Source organism: Bubalus kerabau, chromosome 10, assembly GCF_029407905.1.
Source record: "Bubalus kerabau isolate K-KA32 ecotype Philippines breed swamp buffalo chromosome 10, PCC_UOA_SB_1v2, whole genome shotgun sequence".
NCBI lineage: Eukaryota > Metazoa > Chordata > Mammalia > Artiodactyla > Bovidae > Bubalus > Bubalus kerabau.
Genome location: NC_073633.1, coordinates 31,401,793 through 31,414,008, shown reverse-complemented (window position 1 = coordinate 31,414,008; position 12,216 = coordinate 31,401,793). Strand labels below are relative to the sequence as shown.

The following is a 12,216-nucleotide window of genomic DNA, read 5'->3' as shown; positions in this document are numbered from 1 at the left end:
TTTCTTCATTTTTATGTGATTTGGGATAAGGTTGGGATATGGACCGAGAGTGACATGGAACCAATCATGAGCCCGTATTTTGTTCGACTCTGTGCTTCTCAGACAGCGAAGAGCTGAGATGAGGTGGTATGTGAATTCGGGGTAGGATGAAGGAAAGGCAAAGAGGGGAAAGTGAGAGGAAGTGCTAGAAGATAGGAAAGGTTAACTTCGGGCACATGATGGCGACTTCCCTCGGATCAGTCTTCCTCTGCCCCTTTGATTTCTGGTAGTTTCTGTCTACTCATGAATATCTGAATTAGTTCACTGACCTCAGCTTGTGTTCCATAGTTGCCACTTCCTTGTTAAGCCCTAGTTGTATTTCCTATTGATTTCCTTCGGTTCCCTCACCCAAACACCTGCCATAATTCACAGCAGCCATATACTCCTTCACTCCATTCTCACAGTGCAATGGCAAGTACCCTTTTCTCTGCTGCCCGCCACGCCACCGCTGATGAGAGTGCTGCCAGCCCTTGCGAGGCTGACTCATACCCTGGCCTCTTCTCTTGGAGCAGCCCTTTTCCTCCTATTGCTTTCTTCCTGGGCATTAGCCTTCTCACTCTGCTTGATCAGAACCTCCCTGTGACATAAGCCCAGGCATGACTCGTTGGCTCACTGAACTCTTTGTGCTTATCAGCTTGCCTTCAGCTGGCTGGCATGTTTGAAAGACATACTACTCCCACCTCCTCAGGCCTGTTTGCCTTTTGGTAGAGGGTAGAGCTGGGTGAGCCTCCAGAGGTGGTTACATTTCAATTAGTAGTAGTATAATATGGAAGAAAAATTTTGGCAGGAAAGCTTTCCAGAACTCTTAGAAATAATCCTTTGTTTAGTAACTGACCTACTTAGCTGAACCCAACACAAAAAGCATCCTGGAGGGGCACTATGACTACTCTTCCTTTCATCCATTCATCTTTTCATCAAGTTATTGAATATTTGTTTAACACCGTTAGCTAAGAGAATGTTCAGTTTAGAATATAAAAATGGTCTTTTCCTCTCAAGGGCCTTACAGTGCCCTACAAAAATTTTGTTGTTCAGTCTCCAAGTGGTGTCCAACTCTGCAACCCCATGGACTGCAGCACCCCAGGCTTCCCTGTCCTTCACTGTCTCCTGGTGTTTGCTCAAACTCATGTCCGTTGAGTCAGTGATGCCATCCAACCAACTCATCCTCTGCCGCCCCCTTCTTTTGCATTCCATTTTTCCCAGCATCAGGGTCTTTCCTACTGAATCAGTTTTTCACATCAGATGGCCAAAATATTGGAGCTTCTGCTTCAGTATCAGTCCGTCCAATGAATATTCAGGATTGATTTTCTTTGAAATTGACTGGTTTGATTCCTTGCTATACAAGGGACTCTCAAGAGTCTTCTCCAGCACCACAATTCAAAAGCATCAATTCTTTGGAGCTCAGCCTTCTTTATGGTTCAGGACTTTGGACCGTATGCTCTTTGACTATACGGACCTCTGCCTAACTTTGACTAGATAGACCTTTTGTCAGCAAAGTGATGTCTCTGCTTTTAAATATGCTGTCTAGGTTTGTCATAGCTTTTCTTCCAAAGAGCAAGCATCTTTTAATTTCATGGTGGCACTCACTGGCTGCAGGGATTTTGGAGCCCAAGAAAATAGTCTGTCACTGTTTCCATTGTTTCCCCATCTAGTGATGGGGAAGTGATGGGACATCTGCATATCTGGAGTCATTGCTATTTCTTCAGGCAATCTTGATTCCAGCTTGCATTTCATCCAGCCCAGGATTTCATATGATGTACTCTGCATAGAAGTTAAATAAGCAGGGTGAAAAGAAATAGCCTTGATGTACACCTTTCCCAAGTTTGAACCAGTCTGTTGTTCCGTGTCTGGTTCTAACTGTTGTTTCTTCATCCTCATACAGGTTTCTGGTAAGGTGGTCTGGTAGTCCCCTCTCTTCAAGAATATTCCTCAATTTGCTGTGTTCCACACAGTCAAAGGCTTTGCTGTAGTCAATGAAGCAGAAGTAGGTGTTTTTCTGGAATTCACTTGCTTTTTCTACAATCCAATGGATGTTAACAATTTGATCTCTGATTCCTTTGCCTTTACTAAATCCAGTTTGTACATCTGGAAGTTCTCAGTTCACATATTGTTGAAGTCTGACTTGAAGGATTTTGAGAACTACCTTGCTAGCATGTGAAATGAGTGCAATCGTGGGGTAGTTTGAACATTCTTTGGCATTGCCCTTCTTTGGGATTAGAATGAAAACTGACCTTTTCCAGTCTTATGGCCACTGCTGAGTTTCCCAAATTTGCTGGCACATTGAGCGCAGCACTTTCACGGCATCATCTTTTAGGATTTGAAATAGCTCAGCTAGAATTCCATCACCTTTACTAACTTTGTTAATAGTGATGCTTCCTAAGGCCCACTTGACTTCGCAGTCCACCATATCTGGCTCTAGGTGAGTGACCACACTGTCATGGTTATCTGGGTCATTAAGATCTTTTTCGTATAGTTCTTCTGTGTATTCTTACCATCTCCTCTTACCTTCTTCGTTTAGGTCCATACCGTTTCTGTCGTTTATTGTGCCCATCTTTGCATGAAATGTTCCCCTGTTATCTCTAATTTTCTATTTTCTATGTACTCTGCGTAGAAGTTAAATAAGCAGGATGAAAATATATAGCCTTGACCTACATAGAGGAGATCTCTAGCCTTTCCCATTCTTTTCTTTTCCTCTGTTTCTTTGCATCATTCACTTAAGAAGGCTTTCTTATCTCTCCTTGCTATTCTTTGGAACTCTGCATTCAGATAAGTATATCTTTCCTTTTCTCCTTTGCCTTTCGCATCTCTTCACTTCTCAGATATTTGTAAGGCCTCCTCAGACAACCATTTTGCCTTGTTGTATTTCTTTTTTGGGTATGGTTTTGAATACTGCCTCCTGTACAATGTTACAAACCTCTGTCCATAGCTCTCAGGTATTCTTTCTATCAGCTCTAATCCCTTGAATCTGTTTGTCCCTTCCACTCTGTAATCGTAAGGGATTTGATCTAGGTGAGACCTGAATGGCCTAATGATTTTCCCTACTTCCTTCAATTTAAGCCTGGATTTTCCAACAGGGAGCTCATGATCTGAGCCACAGTCAGCTCCAGGTCTTGCTTTTGCTGACTGTTTAGAGCTTCTCCATCTTCAGCTGCAAATAAAATCAGAGTTTGATATTGACCATCTGGTGATGTCCACGTGTAGAGTCATTTCTTGTGTTGTAGGAAGAATGTGTTTGCTGTGGCCAGTGCGTCCTCTTGTCAAAACTCTGTTAGCCTTTGCCCTGCTTCATTTTGTACTCCAAAGCCAAACTTGCCCATTACTCCTGGTATCTTTTGACTTCCTACTTTTGCATTCTAATTCCCTATGATGAAAAGGACATCTTTTCTTGGTGTTAGTTCTAAAAGGTCTTGTAGGTCTTCATAGAACCAGTCAACATCAGCTTCTTCAACATTAGTGGTCAGGACATAGACTTGGATTACTGTGATATTGAATGGTTTGCCTTGGAAACGAACTGAGACTATTCTGGTCCTGGTTGAGATTGCACCCAAGTATTGCATTTCACACTCTTTTGTTGACTATGAGGGCTACTTCATTTCTTCTAAGAGAGTCTTGCCCACAGTAGTTGGTCTTCCGAATTAAATTCGTCCATTCCCATTCATCTTAGTTCACTGATTCCTAAAAGATTAATGTTCACTCTTGCCATCTCCTATTCGACCACTTCCAATTTACCTTGATTCATGGACCTAATATTCCAGGTTCTGCTTTGGCTCAGCCTCTTCATTCTTTCTGGAGCTATTTCTCTTCTCTTCTCCAGCAGCGTATCTACCATCTACCAATCTGGGGGTCTTCATCTTTCAGTGTCTTTCTTTTTGTCTTTTCATACTATTCATGGGGTTTGCAAGGCAAGAACGCTGAAGTGCTTTGCCATTCCCTTCTCCAATGGACCACATTTTGTCAGAACGTTCCACCATGACTCATCTGTCTTGGGTGACCCTACCCTGCCTGGCTTATAGTTTCACAGAGTTACAGAAGGCTGTGATCCATGTGATCATTTTGGTTAGTTTTCTGGGATTGTGGTTTTCATTCTGACTGCCCTCTGATGGATGAGGATAAAAGGCTTGTGCAAGCTTCCTGATGGGAGGGACTGGCTCTGGGGAAAACTGAGTCTTGCTCTGAAGGGCAGGGCCATGCTCAATAAATCTTGATTCCAATTTTCTGCTTATGGGTGGGGCTGTGCTCCCTCCTAGTAATTTGGCCTGAGGCAGCCTATAGTCTCTAAGGTAGGGCTATATGTTTTTCCAAATCCTGTAACCTCCAGATCAGCCTAATTGCTAGTGAAATTGGCTCAGTCTTGTTCTACTCTTGGTGACCTCATGGACTATACTCAGTAAGTAGGTGGCCTGTATATCGGGCACCTACCAAGCTGGGGAGTTCATCTTTCAGTGTCACGTGTTCACGGGGTTCTCAAGCGAAGAATACTGAAGTGGTTTGCCACTCTCTTCTCCAGTGCAGGGACTATACTGTCCACGGAATTCTCCAGACCAGAATACTGGAGTGGTAGCTGTTCCCTTCTCCAGGCGGTCTTCCCACTCAGGGAGCAGCACCCAGGTCTCTGGCACTACAGGCGGATTCTTTACCATCTGAGTCACCAAGGAAGTAGAATCACCCTTTTTCCTTTGTTCAGGAAGGAACTCAGACGGAGGCTACTTAATTTTATTTCGAGTTTGCAGGATCTAAGGTTTAAATTTTTCTCTTTTCAAATCTCTCATGATTTGCTGTAGACACAGTCAGGAATGGGGGTGCAGACAGATGGTTAGAGGCTCTCCTCCCGGACTTCTAGCCCTCTTCCCGCACAGGCTTCCGAGCTGGAAACCCGACGTGCTGTAAGGACTGGGTGCAGAGGCACAACAGTGGATGCTCCCACCTCCCTCCGCCCGGTCTCCCCTCCCCCTCTGCCTAAGGTAAAGTGCAGCTCAAGAAAGATACTGCCGCTGGAAAGAACTCCTATTAGATTTACAGGCTTGCCCGGGGCTATTGAGTCCTGGCGGGTCACCATGGAGACGCAGCCATTGGCTGCGTCCTCGCTTGCCATTGGCTGGGGACTCTGGCGCTGGGGATATAATGAGCCAGCTCGGTGCAATCAGTGCTCTGGATGGGTAAGTCTCGGTGACTGAAGCCAGCTCAGCTCAGCGGAGCAGATTCGAACCGAGAAGGGCAAACTCATCGAGAGGGCGTCTTCGGGACCATGGAGAATGGGTAAGTTGGGGACCAGACCCGGGAACCTAGGAGGCCCCTGGGGAGAGGAAATGGCGATCTTCGAGCCCTGAAAACACAGCACTCTGGGTCTCGAGATTGCCAAGAGAGGGAACGAGTGCCCCAGAGATTCAGAGAGGCCTGGCTCGGAGCATGGTATCAGGGGCAAAGCAGCAGAGCGGTGGTGCGGCTGGCCCTGGCAGGGGCGCGCGCGGGAATCGAGCAGGGTGGCGCCACCAGAGCAGAAAGGGGACAGGTTAGTAAACCGTGGACTACTCCCTAAAGGAGCCGGTGTGTGTGTGCGTGCGCTGGGCCGCGCACTTACTCAAGAGAGTATAGACAGAGCGTGCTTCCCCACCCACATATCGGGGAAGAGGTCTTCTCAACACATACGCACCTCACAGATTCCGATTCGAGAGAGTAGGGAAAGCCGCGAGGTACTTTTGGTGCCGGTATCTAGAGTTCGTCCTTCGAGGAGAGAGTACTCCTCGTCCCTCGCGAACACTTCTCTTCCCTCCTAGTTGGAGGTCCAGTTAAGTTGCGGATGGCCTCTCCAAGAAAACGAAATTCTTCCTCATGACAGATCCTTCCCATTCCCTGCCACCCCTTCCCCACCCTTACCCCCAAACTCCCCACCCCGAACTCCCTCCCGCCCTTGCCTTTGAAAACCTTTATTTCTGCTTTTGTCCTTGAAATCCCTACCCAGCATTAGGGATCACGGTGGCTTCAGGGTGCCCAGGGATTCGGGGCATTCTTGGGATATTGATTGCTAATGAGGGAGTCCTGTAAGCTGTGGCTCGGACGTGCTTGATGGGCCAGGGCTTCACAATTATTTTCCTTTCCTTTGCACCTTTTGGGGATGATATTTGATTAATTTTTACCATCTCACTGCTTTTCTCATCTCCATCAGCCTTTGACCCCAGTTCTATTGCCCCCACCCTGTCCCTTGCCCAGCTACTTGCCTGAGGGTAGCCCAGTGTATCGGAGAAGGCAATGGCACCCCACTCCGGTACTCTTGCTTGGAAAATCCCATGGACGGAGGAGCCTGGTGGGCTGCAATCCATGGGGTCGCTAAGAGTCGGACACGGCTTCACTTTCACTTTCAGTTTTCACTTTCATGCACTGGAGAAGGAAATGGCAACCCACTCCAGTGTTCTTGCCTGGAGAATCCCAGCGACGGAAGAGCCTGTTGGGCTGCCGTCTATGGGGTCGCACAGAGTTGGACACGACTAAAGTGACTTAGCATAGCATAGCATAGCCCAGTGTATGGTAGAGTCATCTAGTTTCCAAGGCAGTACTTTGGGAAAAAAAAAAAAAGTTTTCCTTTGGCGGTTTGGTTAGTTAGTTGTGTTCAGCTCTGTCACACCTCAGTCTCCCCACCTCCCTTCTTGTTTTTTTTCCAGATAAATATGAGAGAATTCGACTAGAATTGTGAGAAAAATTCCCAGTTGATTCTTGGGGGTGTCTGGTTATGTCTTTAGGTCTCTGAAAGGTAAAGGATCTTGGATCTTGATGAAGAAAAGGAAAGATGGGAGAAGGCAGGGAGGAAAAATACAGGCAGGGGGAAGAGTTGTAAAAAAAAGAAAAAAGAAAAAAAAAAGGTTCAAGTTCTGTGGACCTATACCATGATTTTATGGACTCAAAGGTCTTTGGAGCTTGTTAGCAAGTTTTTAATTCATTCTCAAACAAAGCCTGTACAATAGGTGAGGCCAATCACATTCCCTTGCTTTACCCTAGAGGAAAGAATTTGAAGCACAAGTTGACTTGCTTAAAAAGACAAAATTGGGACTAGAATCCAGATAGAGTTCTGCTTCCCTTAGGCCAGAATTATGAAACCTGGTTTTCGGATGAAAATTACCTGAGGCACTTTTGTAAGAAATAGAGATTGTGGGGCCTCTCCCCAGAATGATCAATCTGTAGAGGTGGGCTCCAGAGTCTGTAGTGTTCACAAGCTGCTGCTGAGAAACTTACACAGGCAGTTCTCCCCCAGCTCTTGACAACCAGAATTGTGGCCTGGATTTGCTTCTTTGTGCAGTAGCTTGGTCTAGCTCCTTGGCCAACTTCTGTATCTCCTGTCATCTTGGTACCCGTGCCAGCCTTTCTACACTGAAGGTTATTGTTTTATGATACCCTCGGGTTGGGAGTGAATCTCACCTTGGTTTTCCATTTTTTCCTGCTAGATTTACATATGAAGATTATCAAGACACTGCAAAATGGCTTTTGTCTCACACCAAACAGCGACCTCAAGTGGCAGTGATCTGTGGTTCTGGGTTAGGAGGTCTGGTTAACAGATTGACTCAAGCCCAGACCTTTGACTACAGTGAAATACCAAACTTTCCCCAAAGTACAGGTACTGGCAAAGGGAAGGGGGGATGAGACAGAGGGATACTGATGGGATTGTGATGGGAGGGCAACGCTTTTATACCTGATCCTGGGTATCCTCTATAGCATTTGCCGAGCAACAACTGTTGTGAAAGAGGGGAAAAACCCATCAAGAATCAGAATGACTTTAGAAAGAAAGTCCTCCAGTAGAAACATTTTAACAGGCAGAGCATGTGTGTGTGTCAATGGTACTGTATGATGACATATTTCCTATGCCTAAGGACTCAGTTCCTTAAAGCTTTACATCACTTCCCATAGACATCCTTTCCCCCCACACACACCGTGGTCAGCACATCCTCATACACCTCGCTCATTTCTTTCAGTCTGCATCCTAAGTGGAAAAAGAAGTGCCTGTAACCTCCCGGGACAAAGTCAGCCCCCCACCCTCACCCTATCTTGTGTGTTCCTACCATTCTCAGTCTCCCCAGCTCTGGCTCCAGTCCTAGAATAAGGCACACACTGCTACATACCAGCAAATGAACACACTGACTGCCATGTTCTCGCAGACAAATACCCAGGTAATATATGAAAACACAAGACTCGCTTCACACTGACCTTTGTTGTGGGTGGGGAAGGGCCCCCTATGCACAGTGGAGCTCTGAGGGATCTGAGGAGAGTGTATCCAGCATCTCAATAGCAGCCAGAAGCTCCAAGGCCAGACTTCCCTGGAAGTCCAGTGGCTAACACTCCACAGTTCACTGCAGGGACTGGGTTCCATCCCTGATTGAGCAGGTTTCTCATGCCAAGTGTGAGGCTTAGAGGAGGGTCAGGTGAGAAACGGCCAAGTTTACTTGGCCAAAGACAAGGGTAGTTTATTTGGTTTAATTATTAATTTCTCAGGACTAACTTCTGTTGGTTTATTATTAATTTTAAATTTTGTCAACTTATTTTTTATACTCTCTTTGGGTTTTCCTAACTGTATCACCTCTGCTCTATTACAGGTAACTTTTTTATATGCTCCTCAATCTCTGAGTACCCCCTGAACTCTCCCTCTTTGTTTTGGTTCTTCTCCCAGACCATTCATTCCCTTTAGAAATGTTAGATGAGAGAAATAGTAATAATTGTTACTATGTCTGTGTGAGGAGTTATCTTTGCAGTCCCATGCCCCTACCTCTCACATACAGGGCATGTATTCCCACGGGACTATTTTGTGAGTCACAAAAAAAGGTTTGTATGGGTCCAGTGTCAGCTCCTTTCCTTGTGCATAGCCTTTTTAGGAAGCTAGGCTATACCATGAGCTTCCTTTCACAAGTGAGGAAGCATATAGCTTAGTTATGTTTATAAGAATATGCATTTTGAAACAGAGGTCTATGATTACAACACTCACTGCATTCATTATTACCCAGTTACTCTATTTTTACCCACTATTCTATTACCCACTTATTTCTTTTATTCTCTTGCCTTATGTCTTTCTCATTCTTTTAAAGGTCTTTAAAAAGTAACTGGTGTATATTCACATTAAACATCTTTACCCCCATCACTCTAATCTCAGAGTGTACTTGTATCTAAGTTTATGATTAATTTCTGTCTCCCCCACAGTGGCTTCCCTGGTGGTTCAGTAGTAAAGAATCCACCTGCAGTACAGGAGACCCTGATTCAGTCCCTAAGTCGGGAAGATCCCCTGGAGAAGGGAATGGCAACCGACTCCAGTATTATTCTTGCCCAGAGAGCCCCATGGACAGAGGAGCCTGGCAGGCTACAGTCCATAGGGTCACAAAGAGCTGGACACGACTGAAGCGACTGAGCACACCCCCAGCAGACTTAAACTTTCTGAGAGTGGAGAGGATGATGTTTTCTGTTGGTTAATTATACCCTCACATGTTGAACACAGTGAGTCGGGCCAGTGTAGGTGCTCAGGGGATACGTGTTGTATGAAAGCATCATTCCATGCATTTCCTTCTCTTTTCTGTATACAGTGCCAGGTCATGCTGGTCGACTGGTGTTTGGGATCTTGAATGGCAGAGCCTGTGTGATGATGCAGGGCAGGTTCCACATGTATGAAGGCTACCCGCTCTGGAAGGTAAAACAGGGGCACAAGCCTGATTGGGTCTGGAAGAAGGGAGATAGAGCTCTCTCTCCTATTTTACTACCTAGCTGCTTAGGCAAGGTAGATTTTTGGTCCCCTCCTTTCTCTTCTTTCATGATGTATGTCATGTTTATCTGCATGGGTGTATTGGTAAAATTTTAAAGAAAACTCTCTGATGTTTTATCTTTCGCTTCTAAGGTGACATTCCCAGTGAGGGTCTTCCAGCTTCTGGGTGTGGAGACCCTAGTGGTCACCAACGCAGCTGGAGGGCTCAACCCCAAATTTGAGGTTGGCGATATCATGCTGATCCGTGATCACATCAACCTACCTGGTTTCAGTGGTGAGAACCCTCTCAGAGGGCCCAATGAGGAAAGGTATCTATCCTGCTTCTTTTTGTTTAGATGGGTCAGCTTGGGAGAGCTCCCTGAATTCCATTAATCTGACATAATCCAACCTGTGCTCTAGGTTTGGAGTTCGTTTCCCTGCCATGTCTGATGCCTACGACCGGGATATGAGGCAGCAAGCTCACAGTACCTGGAAACAAATGGGGGAGCAAAGAGAGTTACAGGAAGGCACCTACGTGATGTTGGGGGGCCCCAATTTTGAGACTGTGGCAGAGTGTCGCCTGCTGCAGAAGCTAGGGGCGGATGCTGTTGGTGAGAAAGGGAACTTGGCTGGTGGCTTCGTAATTTGGGGAGACTTTTTTGTTTTGTCTTTTTTTTGGCTGCTCTGCAGGGCATGTGGGATCTTAGTTCCCCAATGGGGGATTGAATCTGCAGTCCCTGCATTGGAAGCACAGAGTCTTAAACACCTGATTGCTAGGGAACTCTCTTGACTTGGAGGCTTGAAGAGAGGATCCTGGTAAAATAGGTTGGAAAAGAGTAAAAGATGGTAGATTTAGCTGATACACTGAAGGAGGGGTCTGCTTTAAGGAAAGATTGAATTTACTGACTTTAAAGGGATTGGGAGGTTTGCACTGTGGCCTCAACCCACCACCCAGCACCAAGGACTTTAACCAGTGTAATGCTAATGTGAGAACTGTCCACTGTGTTATAACTGTTTTTGATTATTTTAACAAATATCATAGGCACCTTTTATACCTCTGGCTAGAAAATAGAATTGCAACGTTAGAACTGACTTTAAAATGATCACAAGCAGAGATAGAAATAAAGTATTGCAACAGTGATATTATAAGAAATGTGTAAAGCCCCCTGAAGCCCAACTCTTGGGTAACACAGAACAACCTAAGCTTGACACTAGTTTAGCTGCTCCTTTGGACGTTTTCTTAGTGTCGAATTGTCAACGAGGTGATGAATGGAGGTGAGGCTAAGGGTCATTTGGGGATTCTGACAGTTGGTTTCCCTCTTTCTTCACGTCAGGCATGAGCACAGTACCAGAAGTTATAGTCGCAAGACACTGTGGACTTCGAGTCTTTGGCTTCTCACTCATCACAAACAAGGTCATCATGGATTATGAAAGCCGGGCGAAGGCCAATCACGAGGAAGTACTAGAGGCTGGGAAGCAAGCTGCACAGAAATTAGAGCAGTTTGTCTCCCTTCTTATGGCTAGCATTCCACTGCCGGGGCACACCAATTAACCAGCCCCGGAGTGGGTTGGCCTCTCCATTATGGGATCCGAGGAGCCGCTGCTTACTTCAGCCCTTGCTGGAGTCACACGCCTCTGCTTTAGGTGACAGCAGAAAGGAGGGTCACCTTCCCTGCCTCTCCCACCAGACCTTACTGGTGCTGAGCCCTCTTCTGGTCGGTTTGTCATCTCAAAATGATTTCCACTCCTATTCCTCTTCAAGAACTGGAGCCCCAGCCCTAGCACACATCCCGGGCTTTGGTTTGGGGCCCTCGAGCTCAGCACAGTAACTATTACTGGCTTAAGATGGTCCTCTCACATTCCTCGGGGCTCAGTTCTGCCTCCTCAGAACATTGGAGACCATACAGGGAACAGCCTATTATTCCTTTTGGATTTTTACGCTTTTGTATTTTGAATAAAGAGAAAGATGAAATAATTTCTTCATTTTTATGTGATTTGGGATAAGGTTGGGATATGGACCGAGAGTGACATGGAACCAATCATGAGCCCGTATTTTGTTCGACTCTGTGCTTCTCAGACAGCGAAGAGCTGAGATGAGGTGGTATGTGAATTCGGGGTAGGATGAAGGAAAGGCAAAGAGGGGAAAGTGAGAGGAAGTGCTAGAAGATAGGAAAGGTTAACTTCGGGCACATGATGGCGACTTCCCTCGGATCAGTCTTCCTCTGCCCCTTTGATTTCTGGTAGTTTCTGTCTACTCATGAATATCTGAATTAGTTCACTGACCTCAGCTTGTGTTCCATAGTTGCCACTTCCTTGTTAAGCCCTAGTTGTATTTCCTATTGATTTCCTTCGGTTCCCTCACCCAAACACCTGCCATAATTCACAGCAGCCATATACTCCTTCACTCCATTCTCACAGTGCAATGGCAAATACCATTTTCCCTGCTGCCCGCCACGCCACCGCTGATGAGAGTG

The 12,216-nt window shown here is 46.0% G+C and overlaps 1 protein-coding gene across 1 annotated transcript; it reads left to right on the top strand.

Annotated features, from left to right (window-relative positions):
• Positions 1–5,147: 5,147 nt before the first annotated feature.
• LOC129621128 (purine nucleoside phosphorylase) lies at positions 5,148–11,717 on the top strand. Its single transcript, XM_055537191.1, has 6 exons — positions 5,148–5,292; positions 7,470–7,639; positions 9,588–9,691; positions 9,896–10,071; positions 10,163–10,353; positions 11,077–11,717. Exons 1-6 carry the CDS (start codon positions 5,282–5,284, stop codon positions 11,292–11,294), a joined length of 870 nt encoding a protein of 289 aa, XP_055393166.1. The 5' UTR covers positions 5,148–5,281; the 3' UTR covers positions 11,295–11,717.
• Positions 11,718–12,216: the final 499 nt, after the last annotated feature.